Source organism: Eptatretus burgeri, chromosome 7 (genome assembly GCF_056783735.1).
Source record: "Eptatretus burgeri isolate ZD-2024b chromosome 7, Ebu_testis_v1, whole genome shotgun sequence".
Classification (NCBI taxonomy): domain Eukaryota; kingdom Metazoa; phylum Chordata; class Myxini; order Myxiniformes; family Myxinidae; genus Eptatretus; species Eptatretus burgeri.
Genome location: NC_140967.1, coordinates 67,419,132 through 67,435,209, shown reverse-complemented (window position 1 = coordinate 67,435,209; position 16,078 = coordinate 67,419,132). Strand labels below are relative to the sequence as shown.

The following is a 16,078-nucleotide window of genomic DNA, read 5'->3' as shown; positions in this document are numbered from 1 at the left end:
TCATCCAATCCAGCGACCTGGAATTTTTTTTCATGCAGGACTGCTCAAATGACTAAGGCCAATGAGGGGGAGCGCCGTCCTGTTGAAAAATGATATCGGGTTGCTGGTCTTCAATCTGTGGGAAGGCAATTCCTTCTAAGATGGTCGTTTAAATTGTTGAGGCCACTGTATCATTCGCAAAAAAAAAAAAAAAACACACCCACCAAGCGGTCATGAAGACCGCACCACGCATTGACCTTTGGACAGTCATATATGTGTTTAATGACCACGTGGGGTTTTTCATAGCCTCAGATCCTCACGTTGTGCTGGTTGACCTTCCCCGATACACAAAGGCAAGCTTCATCTGTAAACATGACCTTTCTCAGGTCATCTTCGTCATCCTTTATGCGACTGAGCATTTCCAAGGCAAACGCCTTATGTTTGGGTCCATCATTTGGTTTGAGTTCCCACAGAATCTGCACCTTCTAGGCATAAAGCTTCAATCTTTCATGCAAAATCCTGTGTACAGTGGTGGTTGGTAGACCCGGTTCTCTGGATGCACATCAGATTGATTTTCTGGGACTTTGTTGAAATGATTCACACACTTGTTCAACGTCTGCTGCACTTGTGCTTGGTCAACCGGTACTTTTCTGTATCTGACAACTTTTCGCCTCAAACCTCTTGTCCCACTCTCTGATACTAGTCCACAATGGCGGAATCCTTCCGTACCTTGTACGGAAATTACGCTGAACTTGTGTGTCGGATCTTGTCTGGATGAACCGTTCGACGCACTGAGCTTTCTCCCGTAGAGTCGCCATTTTATTTTGCATTTAACCATCAGACCTGAAAATAAAGAAAACTTTTTATCAGTTTCTGTATTATATCATTTGTGGCACAAATGTATTAACAACTAAAGTTGTCCAGGTCTTTTTGGAGCAATGTGTACTTTTTTTTTGGCTCATCTTGGACAATTGCGTATTGTTTGTAGAACTTTTTGAATGCCGACCTACCCCTAAACCCCCCCCCCCCCCAAATGTACAATGCTGTAATTATTTAACTATTTTACCAAATAAGTGAATTAAAAGTACAAATTTGATATTTTTATTCTTTAAATATTTTGCAAGGAATTGAGGCACAGGAGGAGGCCATTCGGCCCATCATGCCTGTGTCACACCAATACCAGATTTAATCAATCCGTCAATACCCCATTCCCTTCGTGTGCATCCTTTTGGCTGCTAGACCGGTACTCATTTCGCCAACCTCGGAAGGATGACAGGCTGAGTCAACCCCCTGGTGTTAATTCAGCGGTTATCAGGGCTTGAACTCAGGACCTGAGGATGCCAAGCCACTACCATAACTGCTAAGCCAACACCAGCTTGAACTTTTATCTTTAGGACTTTTATCTTTAAATAACTGTTCGTTTTGTTTTGCACATTTCAGATTGATGCCTTTCATGGAGATTTGTTTTTGTGTTCACGTATTTAAATTTTTTAATTTTTTGATTTTTCATTTTCCTTCACAATTGGTCTGAAAGCGTCGACTCGTTGAGGTTGTGCTTTGTTTCATATTTCACACATTGCTGGCAACAGCCTTGAGCAGTTTTTTGCAGCCATTATATGTACAATGTACATAAAATGCTTTTGAGCGCCTGAAACCGAGCAATGTTTTTTTTTTATTTATTTATTTATTTTTTTTCTGCTGTAACTTTTTATTTTTATTTTTTTAAATACCAAGTGTCATGCTCGAATCTCCAACCACGTCCCTTGTGTAGGTGGTGAGTGCACAGGTGTGTCCGAGTCCCACCGTGGGACTGCGTCTCACGACCCGTGAAATGGCTTTGGTCACGGGATACTCCAAACTGCAACATTCAATTGAACCGGAGGAAGGATCTGCCGATGATGGCACGGTTGAGACTGAGGTGCGTTGACCAAAATGAGCCGAAGATGGTTACTTCAGCAGGTTCTCGTCAAAGGCGTCGGTGTAAACTTGAAATGCCATCTGACTTTTCCTCTAAACTTTCAATTTCTCAACATCCCGACATTATTGGAGCCCTTTCTGTGATGACCTTGTGCAATGCTCATCGGTGTCTAGTCTCAACTATTTTCTCTTAAGGCACCTAAACAGCCGGACGCTGCTTTCTGCAGGATCTCTTGGAGGTGATTGAGGCATTGAAACGACAACTAATCGATGAGAGGAAGGAAAAAATAATGGTGGATTGGAGAGTAAGACAAGAAGTTGTGCAAGACATGACAAAACAGTTTTTGGACCTGGAGAAATTCTGGAGGTAGGACCAAGGGAAGTGCCTTTTTTGTGGGGGGGTTCTTCATTAATGGTTGGACTTGACTTCAGAATCATGCATCACACAAACTGTCACTTCTGCATCCGCAATTTCTGAACGAGCATTCTTTGGTCATACATTGCAGTGACAAGCTGGAAGAAGAGCGCCAGGCCACGGAGGAGAGGTGGGAGCAACGGATGGAGCTCTACACAGATGCGATGCAACAGTATGTGGAACGCAAAGCGGCACGCACTGGGCCAGACGACCATATTGTCACACTTGCTCAACTGCACACAGAGAGAACGCGCATACGGGTGAGCAATAATTCTCACATAAACCTGCTTGATTCATTTGTCTGTTTTCTTTTTTTGGGGGGGTTGTTTGTGTTTGTGTTTTTTTGGGGGGGGGGGGTCCCCTCATTTTAAACCAAGTGATTTTACGCAGGCACTTGAACAACAGTTGAAACAGCAACAAGATTTACTGAAGGAGCAAGATAGCCAGCTGGTGTCCATGACTGAGGCTCTGGGTCAGACTGAAGCCTCACTACAAGCTTCCCAGCACGAGTTGGCACAGAAGGCTGCAGGTATGTAATAGTTGCCGATGTGACGTCTTTAAGATTTTGATGCTTATTATGTAACATCCATCAGCAAAGGGGTTTGTTCCACAGTTCTTGATGGTGAAACGGTGCATTGGTTTTATTGGTTTGTAAGGTGTTGGGTCGGACTTGATTAACTTACAAGATGATGGGTGTGGGTGGCAGTGCAAGGAGAGCAAAGATGGTAATACCGAAGATTGACTGTGATTATGGAGAATAAAATGAAGATGACTATGATCGTCCGAGCAGTGAAAGCAATGTCGACTGTGTAAATACATGGCACGATGATGATGATGATGATGATGATGATGATCATGCCATACTGATGGTTTTGGTGAAATATAATGATAGCTTCTCCAGTTGATCACATGACGATGCTGAATACTAACGCACGAGGCCTACTATTCTTTTGGGCTAGTTTGCCACCCTCCCAAGTGTTCTCCCAATGGGTGTTTGTGTGTTGTGTTATGCCTTTTTGTGCATTTCACCTCCCCATTGCCCCCAATCCTGAAATGCTTCCGGCATGTGTAGTTAATAGCTCGCACATAACGTTCGGCGATGACGATGTTTTATCTTGTCAAAGTAATCCCTTTGGCAGCTCTCCGGGCGCTGCACTCTGATGGTACATGGATTGCTGAATGAGAGTTTATATGTTGCATCTACTGTATATTTGTTTGTCCATTAATGTGCGCATGCATGGGGGACGCAAGGGGCTTGGTATTTAAGCCGGAATAAACGGTGACGGCACTTGCCATGGTCTGGTGACTTCTTGGTACGAAGTATGTTCTTTCTGGATAAGCCACAAATGGAAACGTGGTGTCAGAAATATAAAAACATCGATCCAGCAGCTGTTGGGACTGGATCTGGTGGTTTAGCGACGGATACGACAGATTGCCAGAAATCTCAACTCTTGAGTAAACGGTGAGCGGATATGCTGCCACCACCGAGTGTGGTCAACTGTAATAGTGAGTTGAATCAGAATTGGTTAAAAAAAGCTGTTTTAAAATTTTATTATGGCAAGCCAAGACGAGTGCAAGTTGCTACTTTGAGAGATTGGTTACAAATGCAAGCAGAAACGGTCAGGTTTAACCCTCATGCCAGGCCAGTCAGGAGACCCTCATTATTTCACTGACCATTTTGCTCCTGCACACAATGTATACTGTTATGTTTTTCATAGGACTGCTCAGAAAGCAAATGAACCAGTGGAACAGTTCATTGTCAGACTCTGGCAACTGGCAGGACCATGTAAATTTGGCACGTTGGAGGAAGAAATGATTAGAGATCGCTTTGTATTGCGTTGCTGTGATAAGCAACCACAAAGCACAAGCCAGGTTGTTCCGCAAAAGGGACCGACTTGAAGAAAGTTCTCATCATTCCAACTTGGTGTTGCGGGTACAATGGCCGTCAAAGCAGAAGGTGTTGATTACATGTCTCACCAGAATAAAGGAAGATGTCACGCATTGACCATTCGAGGAAAGTGTGTCCAGGAAGCATTTTATGAAAGTTATTTGGTGGAATCCACTGGGTCGATAAGCGAGCATGCCCAGCATTTTGTAAAGAACGTGGGTTTTGTGGCAAAATGAATCGGTTTGCAAAAATATGCTGGAGGAGAAAGTACAAAGAGACGTGAAGCTCATTGCAGAAGGTATGATCAGCAGAGACTGCATTGTGCACACAGACGGAGCAGTGCAATCCAGGCAAATGATGGTACTATATTATGCAATCCCTAATTTGTGACTGAGAAAGTGAACCAGGTCCAATGTCAGACTGGCACAGGTTCCATTTGCAACTTACTAGTTTCCTTAATTGTTGTGGTAAGTTGCAGTAACTTACTTACTGCAACTTACCACAGCACACCATGACTCGGTAAGACTAGTACCGAGTCATGGTGTGCTGTGGAGATTCCCGTTTAATTTTTTTAGCGAAAACAGTTGTACATTGTTTTGCGATACAAGTCTACCTTGCTTTGGTTCTGTAGATTTGCAGACCAAATGGTTCAATAGTATTTGCTGTCTTTACAATAGGCTTTTGTATGTTGTGATATGGTGTGGCAGAGTTGGAGAGATACCGAATGGTCTACTGGTCTGAAAGAAGGCTCTCGCGTGATTTCTTGGGTGCTTCCCCAGGCCCCCTTGAGATTCAGCAGAAACTCGAGGAGGCCTTGAAGGTAGCTTTTACAAGTGAAGTACGGTTTCAGAGGATGCTATACAGTTCTAAATCAAATGTATTGTACAAAAGTCCACTTGTGGGGAAAAAAATGGAGGGGTTTGTTGATGACATTGGATGAGCACCAATGGAGGAAAGCATGAAAGCATTTTGACAATGAGTGAAAATCGATCTTGAAACTTTCCACAAATGTAAATTCCTTTATTGGTGCAGGAGTTGCAAGCAAGAGTTGTTGAATCGCAGGAGGCAATTCGGAGTCGAGAAGAAGCAAAGGCGCAGCTCCGGGAAGTGCAAGCACAGTTGGAATCCCTTCGTAATGTGGGTGCGCCCCAGGTGAGCAAAGTTTCCTGCCTGTTCCAATGTACGATTTTTCTATGGCATTCTTCCTGACGTTCCAACTCCTTTATCGAAACTTTTTTTTTTTTTTTTAAAAGATGCCTATGAATGTTGAAACAAAGCGGTACCCTCGTTCTATGAAGAAGGCCCTAACTGGATTGCGCCACTGCTTGGCTGGTGGTCAGGCACGTTCTGGGTCTGCGAAAGGCCAAGGCACAAGCCCCAGTCCTCTATCGTTCCAGATGCCCAAAAATAAGAAAACGATGCTGTGATCATGTGGGAGTGTACAGAGAAGTTTCTATGGTTTTATTTGTTGGTTTACTTTTTAAAACCTTTGATCAGTTTGTAATAAAGTTGATATTATTTAAATGAGTTCTCGGTTGTTTTTAATGTGGTTTCCAACCATGCGAGTTGTGGCATTTGTTTTTCTTTGTCCAAGCTGCCAGGAGAGGACAAGTGTTGAACTTGGTAATGGAAAAGGTTTGTTGGGGTTCAATTTGTTTAATCGCTGCCAGTTGCTTTTGATGGTCAAACTTTGTAAAATAAATTGTACCGTTGTACTTGGATTCAGGAAAGCTGGATTAAAAGGTGTAAATTGAATAAACTGGAATGTCGGCTTTCCTATGTTTAAAAATAAGGTATATTGTTAAAACTGTGCAAAGAAAGTCTGTCATTAATATAGTTTAGGTTTTACAAATATGGAAAATGGTTTCCTGATATTTTAGGTGGCCTGATTGGTATTGCTTTCACTGAAATAAATTGAAGAGCATGATTTTATAAACGAGCTCGCATGCCAATAAATCCACAGGAAGAACAGCTGGACAAGGGGGGGGGGGAGTGAATTGCTTTGCAATACATGCCCCCTACCGCTCCCAATGAATGTTTGGGCGATTAAAAATTTGTTTGCGATCGACGCAAGCTTGAGCCAACACGAACCAAAATGAAGAAACAACCCGATAACCCACTGTTTTTAGTTAGTTTCTAGACTTTGCCTATTTCGTATTAAAAACTAGAGGGGGAGCACTCGGTAGAGTGCAAAACCTCCACCACCAATACTGCTGGGTCACTTAAGTGAACCTGATATCCGATTCATTGTAGGTCAAAACGGATCAGACTCTACTGAAACACGATTGAATAAACTAAACTAGATCGACACGCATGTAGAAATGCCCAAAAAAATTCGAAATTTTTTTGAAAAAGAAGTTGCAAAAAAATTTTTTTTTTGGGGGGGGGGGGGTAGAAATCACTTAAAACATGTTGAAATGCAAAAAAAAAAAATTCAAATAAAATCGAATTTTTTTTTAAAAAGTTGCAAAATTTTATTATTATTATTTTTTTTTTTTTGGACCAAGTCCAAAATCTAATGGCATGATCCTTGGACCATATCTAATCCTCCCACCAAGTTTCGTCGAAATCCGTCCAGGAGTTCTTTCCGTAATACTGTTCACAAACAAACAAAGAGACTGTGAAAATGGTAACCTCCATCCATCTTCGATGGTGGAGGTTAACAAACAAAAAAGCAATCTTAGAATACTTGTCTTGTGTATTGGTGTTATGTAATTAATAACACAAAACTAGAACCTGTGATGACGAGGTGCCAAGACTTCCTGCTTTGATCAGACACTTCACCCCAACCCATGACATTTATTGTTATTCAATTGAATTCAGAATGGGTTAAAATAAATTCAAATCAAATAGGTACAATCCTGGCATTAGTCATCAAAAGAAACCTAAACAAGCAAAAAGCAAAGATGAAGTCATCAGGAGGAACCTGGATAGGATTTGCATTTCAGGTGCTGTTCCTCCACTCTCAAACCCATCCAGGTACAGCCAAGTGAACCTTATTCAAAAAAAATTCAATATTTTGGCTACCATCAGATTGAAATTTAAAACGTACATTCCCCATCACTATTAGGTCTTAATTGTGAAGTTCCATGTCGATCCATGAGGTAGTTCAAGATTAAAAAAAAAATTTTTTAAACATTTTTGCTCAATCCTATATTGCTGCCAGACCATGTGACTGATCAATTATTTGTCAATACCCTGGTATCATTAAGGCTTGGGGAGCATTTGTGTGAAATTCCCCCTCGATCTGTCCAGCCATTCTGGAGATTAAAAAAAAAATATTTGGTTTTTGGGTAAATCTAATGTGGCTGCCAAACCATGTGACTTATGACGTGAACATTTTGTTCCTCATAAATAGGCAGTCATACATATTGAGGGACATGACGCGGGATCACATGTTGTGCGTCTCGCGTATAAGGGGAGGTCTCCGCGGCACGGAGTGGTTGTCCCCGGGGCATTGCCATTTACATCGGCTGTTCACTTGATGCTCGTTGACTGAAGGTGCTCATTGACTGGTGAGAATGGAGATTATATCGAACTCCGTGCTTACGCGGATTTAGTCTGCAATGATTAATCGCACATGTATACGTTACTGCTTATGTACTCCTAGCTGAACCTGTATTCCCCGGTGTGCCCACAGAAGCGGCTCCAATCAAATGGAATAAAGCCTAAACTCTGAAGGTTCTTCTCTCGCTCTCATTTCATAGAGTTTCACCTCGATCTGTTCAGCTGGTTCAGAGAAGATTTTTGAAGATATTTATTTTATTTTTTAAACATTAGGGACATCAATTCCCCCAACACCATTTAATTTAGCCCTAGATGACCCTCAAAAATGATCGGATAAAGCATTCAATGTATGCAATTATGTCATAACGAAGCTACCTATGACATCATAAAATCGCGCATTCCCCAAGGGGTGTTTCAATTCCCCAATTTGTCACATGAATCACACATTTCCCAATTTGTCACATGTGCCAAATTTCAATTTTTTTCCAGGGGATGGTTTTGGAGAAACAGAGGTCCAGTTATTTTTTTTTCAACATGGTTGCCACACCCCATGACCTATGATGTCATAATTAACATTAACATACATGAGTCGTCGCACCTACAGCGAAAATTTCATGTCAATCGGATCAGCGGTTGCAGAGAAAGAGAAAATTGGCACGGACGGACAACCTGAAAACATGATGCCACCGGCAACTTCATCAGTGGAGGCAAAAAAACAAATCACACTTATTCCCCTTGACGAGTACCAGCCATGTGTGGTTTCAGTTTTTCCTTGGTGTGGTTTTGGAGATGGAGATCCAAAGGTTTTCCTTTTTCAAACATGGCTGCCACACCACCTGACTTATGACGTCATAATTGTTAAAATATTCTCCACGAGTAGTCGTTCCTGTGGTGACAATTTTGTCTCAATCCGACAAGCAGTTGCGGAGAAAAACACATGAAAAATCACTCGTAGAGCAACACTTGGGGAAAACAGAACAAAGTAGAACGGCATTCAGTATAGCTCACACCTCCGGAAGGCTGAACAGTTTACGTTTTGTACCTGAACCCAACATCTAATCTGCTTGTTCTTGTCACTTAACCAACTTATCCATTTAGTTTTGTCATAACATAGTTTTTGATATTTTTGAGATATAATGATGTATTATAGTTTTCGGCCCTATCTATCAATTTTAAAAATTAGGCCTGTGTTGATGTCTTGACATTATATTGCACATTATATGTCATTATATTGACATTATTCATCAATAATGGGTGGTTGAATTCATTGACCTGAAATGCAAATCTTGTTCAAATTTCAAGTCAATCAGATTAAAAATGAGGATTTTAGAAAATTTGGCCAATGTTGATATTTTTGGTCGACTGAATTTTACAAAACTGAACATAATCTCCGAAAATTTCAGAACGATCGGTTGAGCAGTTTGGGCTAGAGGCAACAAATAAACAAACAAATGGAGGCAATCAGCATACTTATGAAAAAAAACCAAAACATTTGCTTTACTTTTGGTGGGGATTAGGGAGAGACAAGCATTGGGAGCTGATTGCTGTGTTGAAAGATTGCAGGGTTAGAGTTAATAGTTTGTCCTTCTGTGGAAGAGAAGAGGAAGATAAAACATGGACTTGGTGTGGGACAAATGGGTAAATATCATGACCATGTGAGCACGAAGGAGGTGGAGTCTTCCCATTTGTCTTCTGGGAAAATCTTTAAACTTCTAGTCACATGCTATCCAGGTGGGGTGGGTGAACTCCAGTCCACATTGGAAAAAGCACATTTCACTCGAGTTTTGGAAGCTGTGAGAAGCCATTGAAGCATTTGGCATGATGGAAAAATGTTAAAGTGGCTTCTCTGCCTCTGAAAGCCAAATGGTCAAACAAAATAAAAGGTTGCAGCAGATGAAACCATGAATCTGATCAGTGTCTTGCCTCAAATACATGGCAGGATTCGACTTAGTCATTTTCTTGTATTAAAGGTCATGTTCCATGCTGCTACCCACTGATATTAGCCAGAAATATGTGGGGTGGGGAAGAAGGGAGGGTATGGAGAAGCAAAATTCCCATCTGATGCACTGTTACCCCCCCCCCCCCCCCAATGTGTGTAGCACAGAGCGGGCAAAGCAATTGGTTCACTCTGTCTGTGTAATCGAGGAACTGCTTAGTTTGAATTGACTCTTTTTTTTTTTTGAACAGGAGAAAACCAGTTGAAACACGAGCCTGTATTTTAGCAGAACTTTGGCTCTCAATTCGACAAATTGGACAGAATGTCGTCCCGATGGGGCATCTGCACCGAGGAGTAAGGTGATGGTATTATCTGCTCTTCTGGCAAACAAAATTAAAAATAATTCCAAACAGGAAACAATGTTTTTAGGGACATCATGAAGGACACAAACTAGAAGGGCACTCGGAAGAGAGCATACCTCTGCCACGTAATTCCTGATCCACAAGAACATATCTGGCCCAATACATTTTTTGAGATACCATGCGACGCACTACTATATATCGTTTTGGCCATATCTCTCAATGAAGAATCACTTTTAAAATTAAAATTAAAATAGTTGGATCTTCACCAAAATCGAACCAGTTTGTCCTTGACACACACCCAACCTGTCCTGTTGAACATAAACCGCCTTGTTTGCACTTTGAATAACCTTTAAGTTAGCAGGAGTAGGTGGGCAAAATATGACGTCATTTGGACCGATCACATTCACCGCTCACACTCCGGATGGTGGAATATCGATATTCACACAAAATGGCTTCTCGTGATCGTTGTCTCTGCCACCAAAGGTGTGCAGTCCACAGGTTATGTTTTCAGTCTGTTTGTGTACAGGATATCTCAAAAAGTTTGTGGACGGATCGGGATGAAATTTGGTGGACAAGTTGGGTGTGTGACAAGGACGAATTGGTGAGATTTTGGTGATTCACAGGTGAGCCCAAGTGCATCGCCCCTTTCTTTAGCACAGTATATAAAACCGAAAACGAGGACTAATGGTGAAACCTCCATCATCCCACGTTAGTATATGGATTATGACGCACTGTTTGAACGTGACTTGGACTGTGTGTGTGTGTGTGTGTGTGTGTGTGTGTGTGTGTGTGTGTGTGTGTGTGTGTGTGTGTGTGTGTGTGTGTGTGTGTGTGTGTGTGTGTGTGTGTGTGTGTGTGTGTGTGTGTGTGTGTGTGTGTGTGTCTATTCATTACGTACTATTAGAATGTTCCCATTAGTTTGGACTCGCTCTTATTGAATTGGTATTCCATGTTTGTCGGGAATTTTCTTGATGTGCAGAAATCTAACGTTACACCCGATAAAGTGATTGTTAAAATGTGATTTTCTGCAGTGCTCTGAAGGTCCTGCCACACCTTGATATTGATGCCAAGACGCACACCACACACAAACATACTTTTTTTTCAGGAAATAATTCCCAAACATCACCCACCAGCACGTTTATGAGTTTGAATGTTGGTGGGTAGATTATTTTGAGGATTTGTGTTGTATTTTTAAAATAATTAAACGGATGGAGTGCCCGTGCCATTCTCACACAGGAATGTTTTTAGATCCTCGTGGAGGATCTCCAAGTCTTACTCACGTTGTTGTTCTTGTGGACTTTTGATTTCACAGCCTACAGTTTTCATCGAAACTTCCTGAAACTTGGCATATATATGTAAAAATTCCCTCCGCAGACAGTAACCATCTCCGATTTTGAAAATTCCTCCTTGAAAAAAAGTTATGACGTCAAAATATCTCTGCTAATGGAAATCGTCTAAAAAAATTATCTCCGAAACTAGGCAAGCTTTTTGAATTCTGTTTGCGGGAATCGAACAGGGCATTAGCAGAGATGAATTACCGCACATATGATACATCACTATGACGTCATATCAATTTTTTATGACGTCATTCCTATTTTTTTGACATTTTTTGTTTCACAACCCAGAGTTTTCATCGGATATTCGTGAAACTTGCCATGTATATGCAGAAACCCCACATGCAGGCAGTAACCATCTCCGAGTTTCGAAATTCTTCCCAGTAAAAAAGTTGACGTCATAATATCGCCGCGAATGGAAATCGCCAATACCATTATCTCTGAAACTAGGCAAGCTGTTTGAATTTTGTTTGCGGGAATCAAGCCGGGCATTAGCACAGATAATTTATCGCAAACCTGATACATCACAATGACGTCATATTCGTTTTCATGACGTCATAATTAAGAGGACGAGGATCTTAGCTCATTCGAGCTTGTTTTTTGTCTTCCTGGGGTGTGTTCAGTTCCCAAATCTCTTTAGACCGCTCACCGAGTGGTTTTACCACTCGATTCGAAACCGTTGATAAGGAACGGCTCGCTTGGCAAGCGCTAGCTAGCTGCTTGGTTACTGAACATGTCACGTTTGAAAATTCGGAAATCTGTTTTTATTTTAGTTATTGTGATTTATTTAATTATTTTTGTGCTGGTGTGGTGTCCCAGTTATAAGTCCAACCCCTTCTCAGCATGGTAACTAGGTGAACGGCAGCATATCACCACCTGCCGGCTAACAGCATCATCAAATTCCAGGATTACGATGAACGGATGAACCCAGGTATAGGATGTCACCTGAGTACGTCATCTGAATCTTTCCTTGATCGCTCACCTGCGGATAACTTGCAGCACTCCCAGGTGAAGATGAAGTCTCCAGCGAGCCAAGGGCTCAGGGAATCCTGTCAACCAGGCACTAATTGAGTCTTGACCTCCCTTTTACCTTTGGTCCATCTGTTGGGCTGGGGAGACTGAACCCGACAGAGAATGACAGGTGTGGTTGTGGTTTTTCTGTCCCAGTATTATCCATTCCCTCTCGGTACCCACCGCACATATAGCATTGTTTAATTTGATGGAGTTTGGGCCCATCCGTGTTTTTACCTCCACCACCGAAGGTGCATGGACGTTGTTTTCATCTCCCATCTGTGAGCAGGATATCTCGAAAGGTCATGGACGGATTTAGATGAAACCTAGTGGACAGGTTGGGTGTTCGACGAGGACGAATTGATTAGATTTTTGGACGAGACTAAAAACGATATTTCAAGAAGTTGTGGACGGGTTATAACTTATATAACAAATGTTGGTGGATGGATCGAGTCGGTGACGAGAACAAGCTGATAAGATTTTTGGTTCGGGTCCAGTCGACCACAAAACAAACTGTTCAGCTTGGCGGAGGTATGCTCCATACCGAGTACCGTTCTATTGTATCTAAGTGATATATTTACCTGTGATTTTATATTTATAAGGCTATAATACTGATATTGTCGTCACTTTGCCTTTGCAGGAATTACCTGTAGATCCTCTTTGGTGCCAATAAACCACAGAACCTCAAGACTCGATGTTAATAGTGCAAGTGGTTGAGCCACTGACCGCTGCTAAGGGAGCAGGTGTTGACAAAACAACTTTGAATTGCGAACATACCCCGTGGGAGTTCATTCGTCCAACTCTCAGGTGAATGACAACACGGACGACAAATAGTTTTGAAATTCGGTAAAATTTTTATCTCATCAGAAAAAGAAACCAGAACACCTCACAAGAGTGAGGCTAGTTTCATATCATCATTTGCGACTTAACTTTGGGTTGGGCATCGCCCAGCTCATTTAATTTAAAAAAATAATTTAAAGAAAATGGGTTGAAAGGGGCATTTTTTGGCCCAAAGGGCAGGAATCGCACTTTGGGCTCAGTTAATGCCTGGGGAATGGTCTCTAGAACATACCTGCCAAGTTTGGTTTGGTTCGGTTCACTAATAACTGAGAAATATTTAAAGAAAATGGGCCGAAAGGGTCGTTCCTCAGCCCGAAATCGCACTTTGGCCTCAGTTAGTGCCTGTGCATATGTGTCTCGGACATATCTGTCAATTTTCATCGAATTCTGTTCACCAATAATGGAGAAATAGACGTTCAAATGAACAACTGGACACAAGAAAAGAGAGAATGCGAGCGGCACTTTGACCCTTTGGGGGAAAAAATTCCTCCCCGAGGGACAGTAGTTCCACGCTTCGGTAAAAGCAGCGCAGTTTCTCCAACATTTTATTTTCAAGAGTTTCTGCTGTCATAAAATAACACCAATAGTGCTGTTGGAAAGGGTTTCCACCCCCTGTCTGAGCAGAATATCTCAAAAGTTATGGACACATTAAGAACAATAATCCATTTGTTTAATCACAAACACCTGTGTTTCTGGAATTGAGGGAGGTGAAGCTTTAATGTGCTGGGTCCACTTGTAACATATCGACAACAGCAGGAACCCCTTACAAGGACATGGAAGAGCACCCAAAAGTAGATTCCAGGATAATCTGAAAGTCACTTTGCCCCTGCTAAATAGAAATCTCACACCTCCCTCCCCTGCGACCAGTGCTGGATTAACCATTATTCAGACAAGGCATATGCATTAGGGCCAGCCAAAAATTAGGGCCAAAAATTATTTTCACATTAAATATTTGTCTTTTTTTTGTATTAAATATTTTGTTCTTCAATCAGTTCATCTTTTGTCTGGGGTCCATTTCCATGAGCCCGAGATCTAATTTAAAATTTTCAGGCCATTCTCTAAAATTTCAAAATGTGCCTTAGGGTCAGCCGAGGCTTAATCCGGCACTGCCTGCGACAACACTGATGTGAGAGTCAGGCATGATAGACAAATTTAATGTTGAAGAGTAGTTGGTTACTCGTGCACAAACCAGCCAAACAATTACCCAAATGTGGACAGCTTTGGAAAACCTTCAACAAAGCAGACAATGAAGTGTGAGGGAGGAAGGAGGTGACATAAGCTGATCAGTCACTGAAAAAAAGTCAACAAGAACGCGAGGGAACATGGTCTACCATGGACCACAATGAAAAAAAAATACACAAAATCACTAAAAAAAATTAATTCAGTTGAAACGCTGACATCTATCGTTTATGAATGAACTGAATGCTGACATGGATCAGCGCTGTGCATCATGTGATGTCTTGCTTCACACCTTCCCAGTCTCTAAAAGTTTTTGGATGTATGTGCCATCAATCAAAGCCCACAGGCACAAAATATCTAACGACTCCAGACATCTCTTGATGGGGCTTCAAAGGACGAAGTGCCGAAAAATGAGGAGAGGATGATTGAAGAATTGCACGCTGCATTCGTGGCGTCCTGCGTCTAGGTGACTCCACAAGATGTTGAAGAGAACTTGTGCAAGCAGAATGACAGAGAGCATACAGATACAGTGAGTGATTAATTATTGGAAGTACTGCACGATAAAACCTGTGTATTAAGTTTAATAATGAACATATTACTGGGGAGGGTTAAAGTGACTTTCAAGCCACCCTGTACAATGCTTTGAATCAACAGAAAAATAAATGAAAGCACATGGAAGGAACACAACACAAGACCCTTTTTCACTTTATGTACACTACCGGTCAAACGTTTTAGAACACCCTCATTTTTACAGTTTTTACAGAAATTTAAGTAGTTCAAGTCCAGTGAATAACCTGAAATGGTACAAAGCTAAGTGGTAAACTGCGAGAGGTTAAAAAAGTTGAGGTTACCAAAAACTGAAAAATAATGTAAATTTCAGAGTTGTTAAAAAAGGCACTTTTCATGGAACAAGTAATGCGTTAGCAACTGCAGCTGTTCTGCAGCAATGGAAGTAAATTAAGCCTTGAAAGTTGATGCAAACAATTCCGACAGGTGTCCCAACTTTTGTTGATTAGTTTCAAATCGTCTGTCTGTGTAAAAGCAGTGTTGGAACAGACTGTGTTGCTGCACTCTCTGAAGCATTATTTGGACAATATTGCACTGCAGGAAGTAGTATATTGCTATCATAATGGCAAGAAAAAGACAATTAACAAAGGAAGACAGACAGATCATGATAACCCTGAAAAGTGTCGGTCTTTCCTTTCGAGAAATTGCAAAACAAGCCAAGGTGTCAGTGAGTACAGTTTCCTACACCATCAAAAGGTACTTGGAAACTGGAGGAAACTCTGACAGGAAAACGTCTGGCAGACCCAAAGCCACACCACAATCAGAAGACAACTTTCTGAGAATCAACAGCTTGCGTGATAGGCGGCTCACAGTTCAGCAGCTTAAAGCACAGCTTAACACTTGTCGAAGTAAGGAAGTCTCAGTTTCAACTGTGAAGAGAAGACTTTGAACTGCAGGTTTGACAGGTTGAGTGGCAGTAAGAAAGCCATTGCTAAGATGGCAAAATAAGAAAAAGAGGCTTGCCTGGGCCATGAAGCACCACCAATGGACTACTGAAAACTGGAAGAAGGTCTTATGGACCGATGAATCAAAATGTGAAATCTTCGGTTCATCATGCAGGGTTTTTGTACGCCGTCAAGTAGGCGAAAGGATGGTTCATCAGTGTGTGACACCAACTGTCAAACATGGAGGAGGAAGCATGAT

At 41.6% G+C, this 16,078-nt stretch overlaps 1 protein-coding gene across 2 annotated transcripts in view; it reads left to right on the top strand.

The window, feature by feature from the left end:
* LOC147023463 (kinesin-like protein KIF20A) overlaps nucleotides 1-5,726 on the top strand; it is a 42,952-nt gene extending 37,226 nt beyond the window's left edge. For both annotated transcript variants that reach the window (XM_085888880.1, XM_085888879.1), the window contains 7 exons: nucleotides 1,751-1,897; nucleotides 2,124-2,263; nucleotides 2,403-2,571; nucleotides 2,702-2,840; nucleotides 4,907-5,019; nucleotides 5,232-5,351; nucleotides 5,453-5,726. In XM_085888880.1, the coding sequence (XP_085745006.1) occupies nucleotides 1,751-1,897; nucleotides 2,124-2,263; nucleotides 2,403-2,571; nucleotides 2,702-2,840; nucleotides 4,907-5,019; nucleotides 5,232-5,351; nucleotides 5,453-5,626 (1,002 nt within the window). In that variant the 3' untranslated portion in view covers nucleotides 5,627-5,726. The remainder of the gene's footprint in view (nucleotides 1-1,750; nucleotides 1,898-2,123; nucleotides 2,264-2,402; nucleotides 2,572-2,701; nucleotides 2,841-4,906; nucleotides 5,020-5,231; nucleotides 5,352-5,452) is intronic.
* Nucleotides 5,727-16,078: the final 10,352 nt, after the last annotated feature.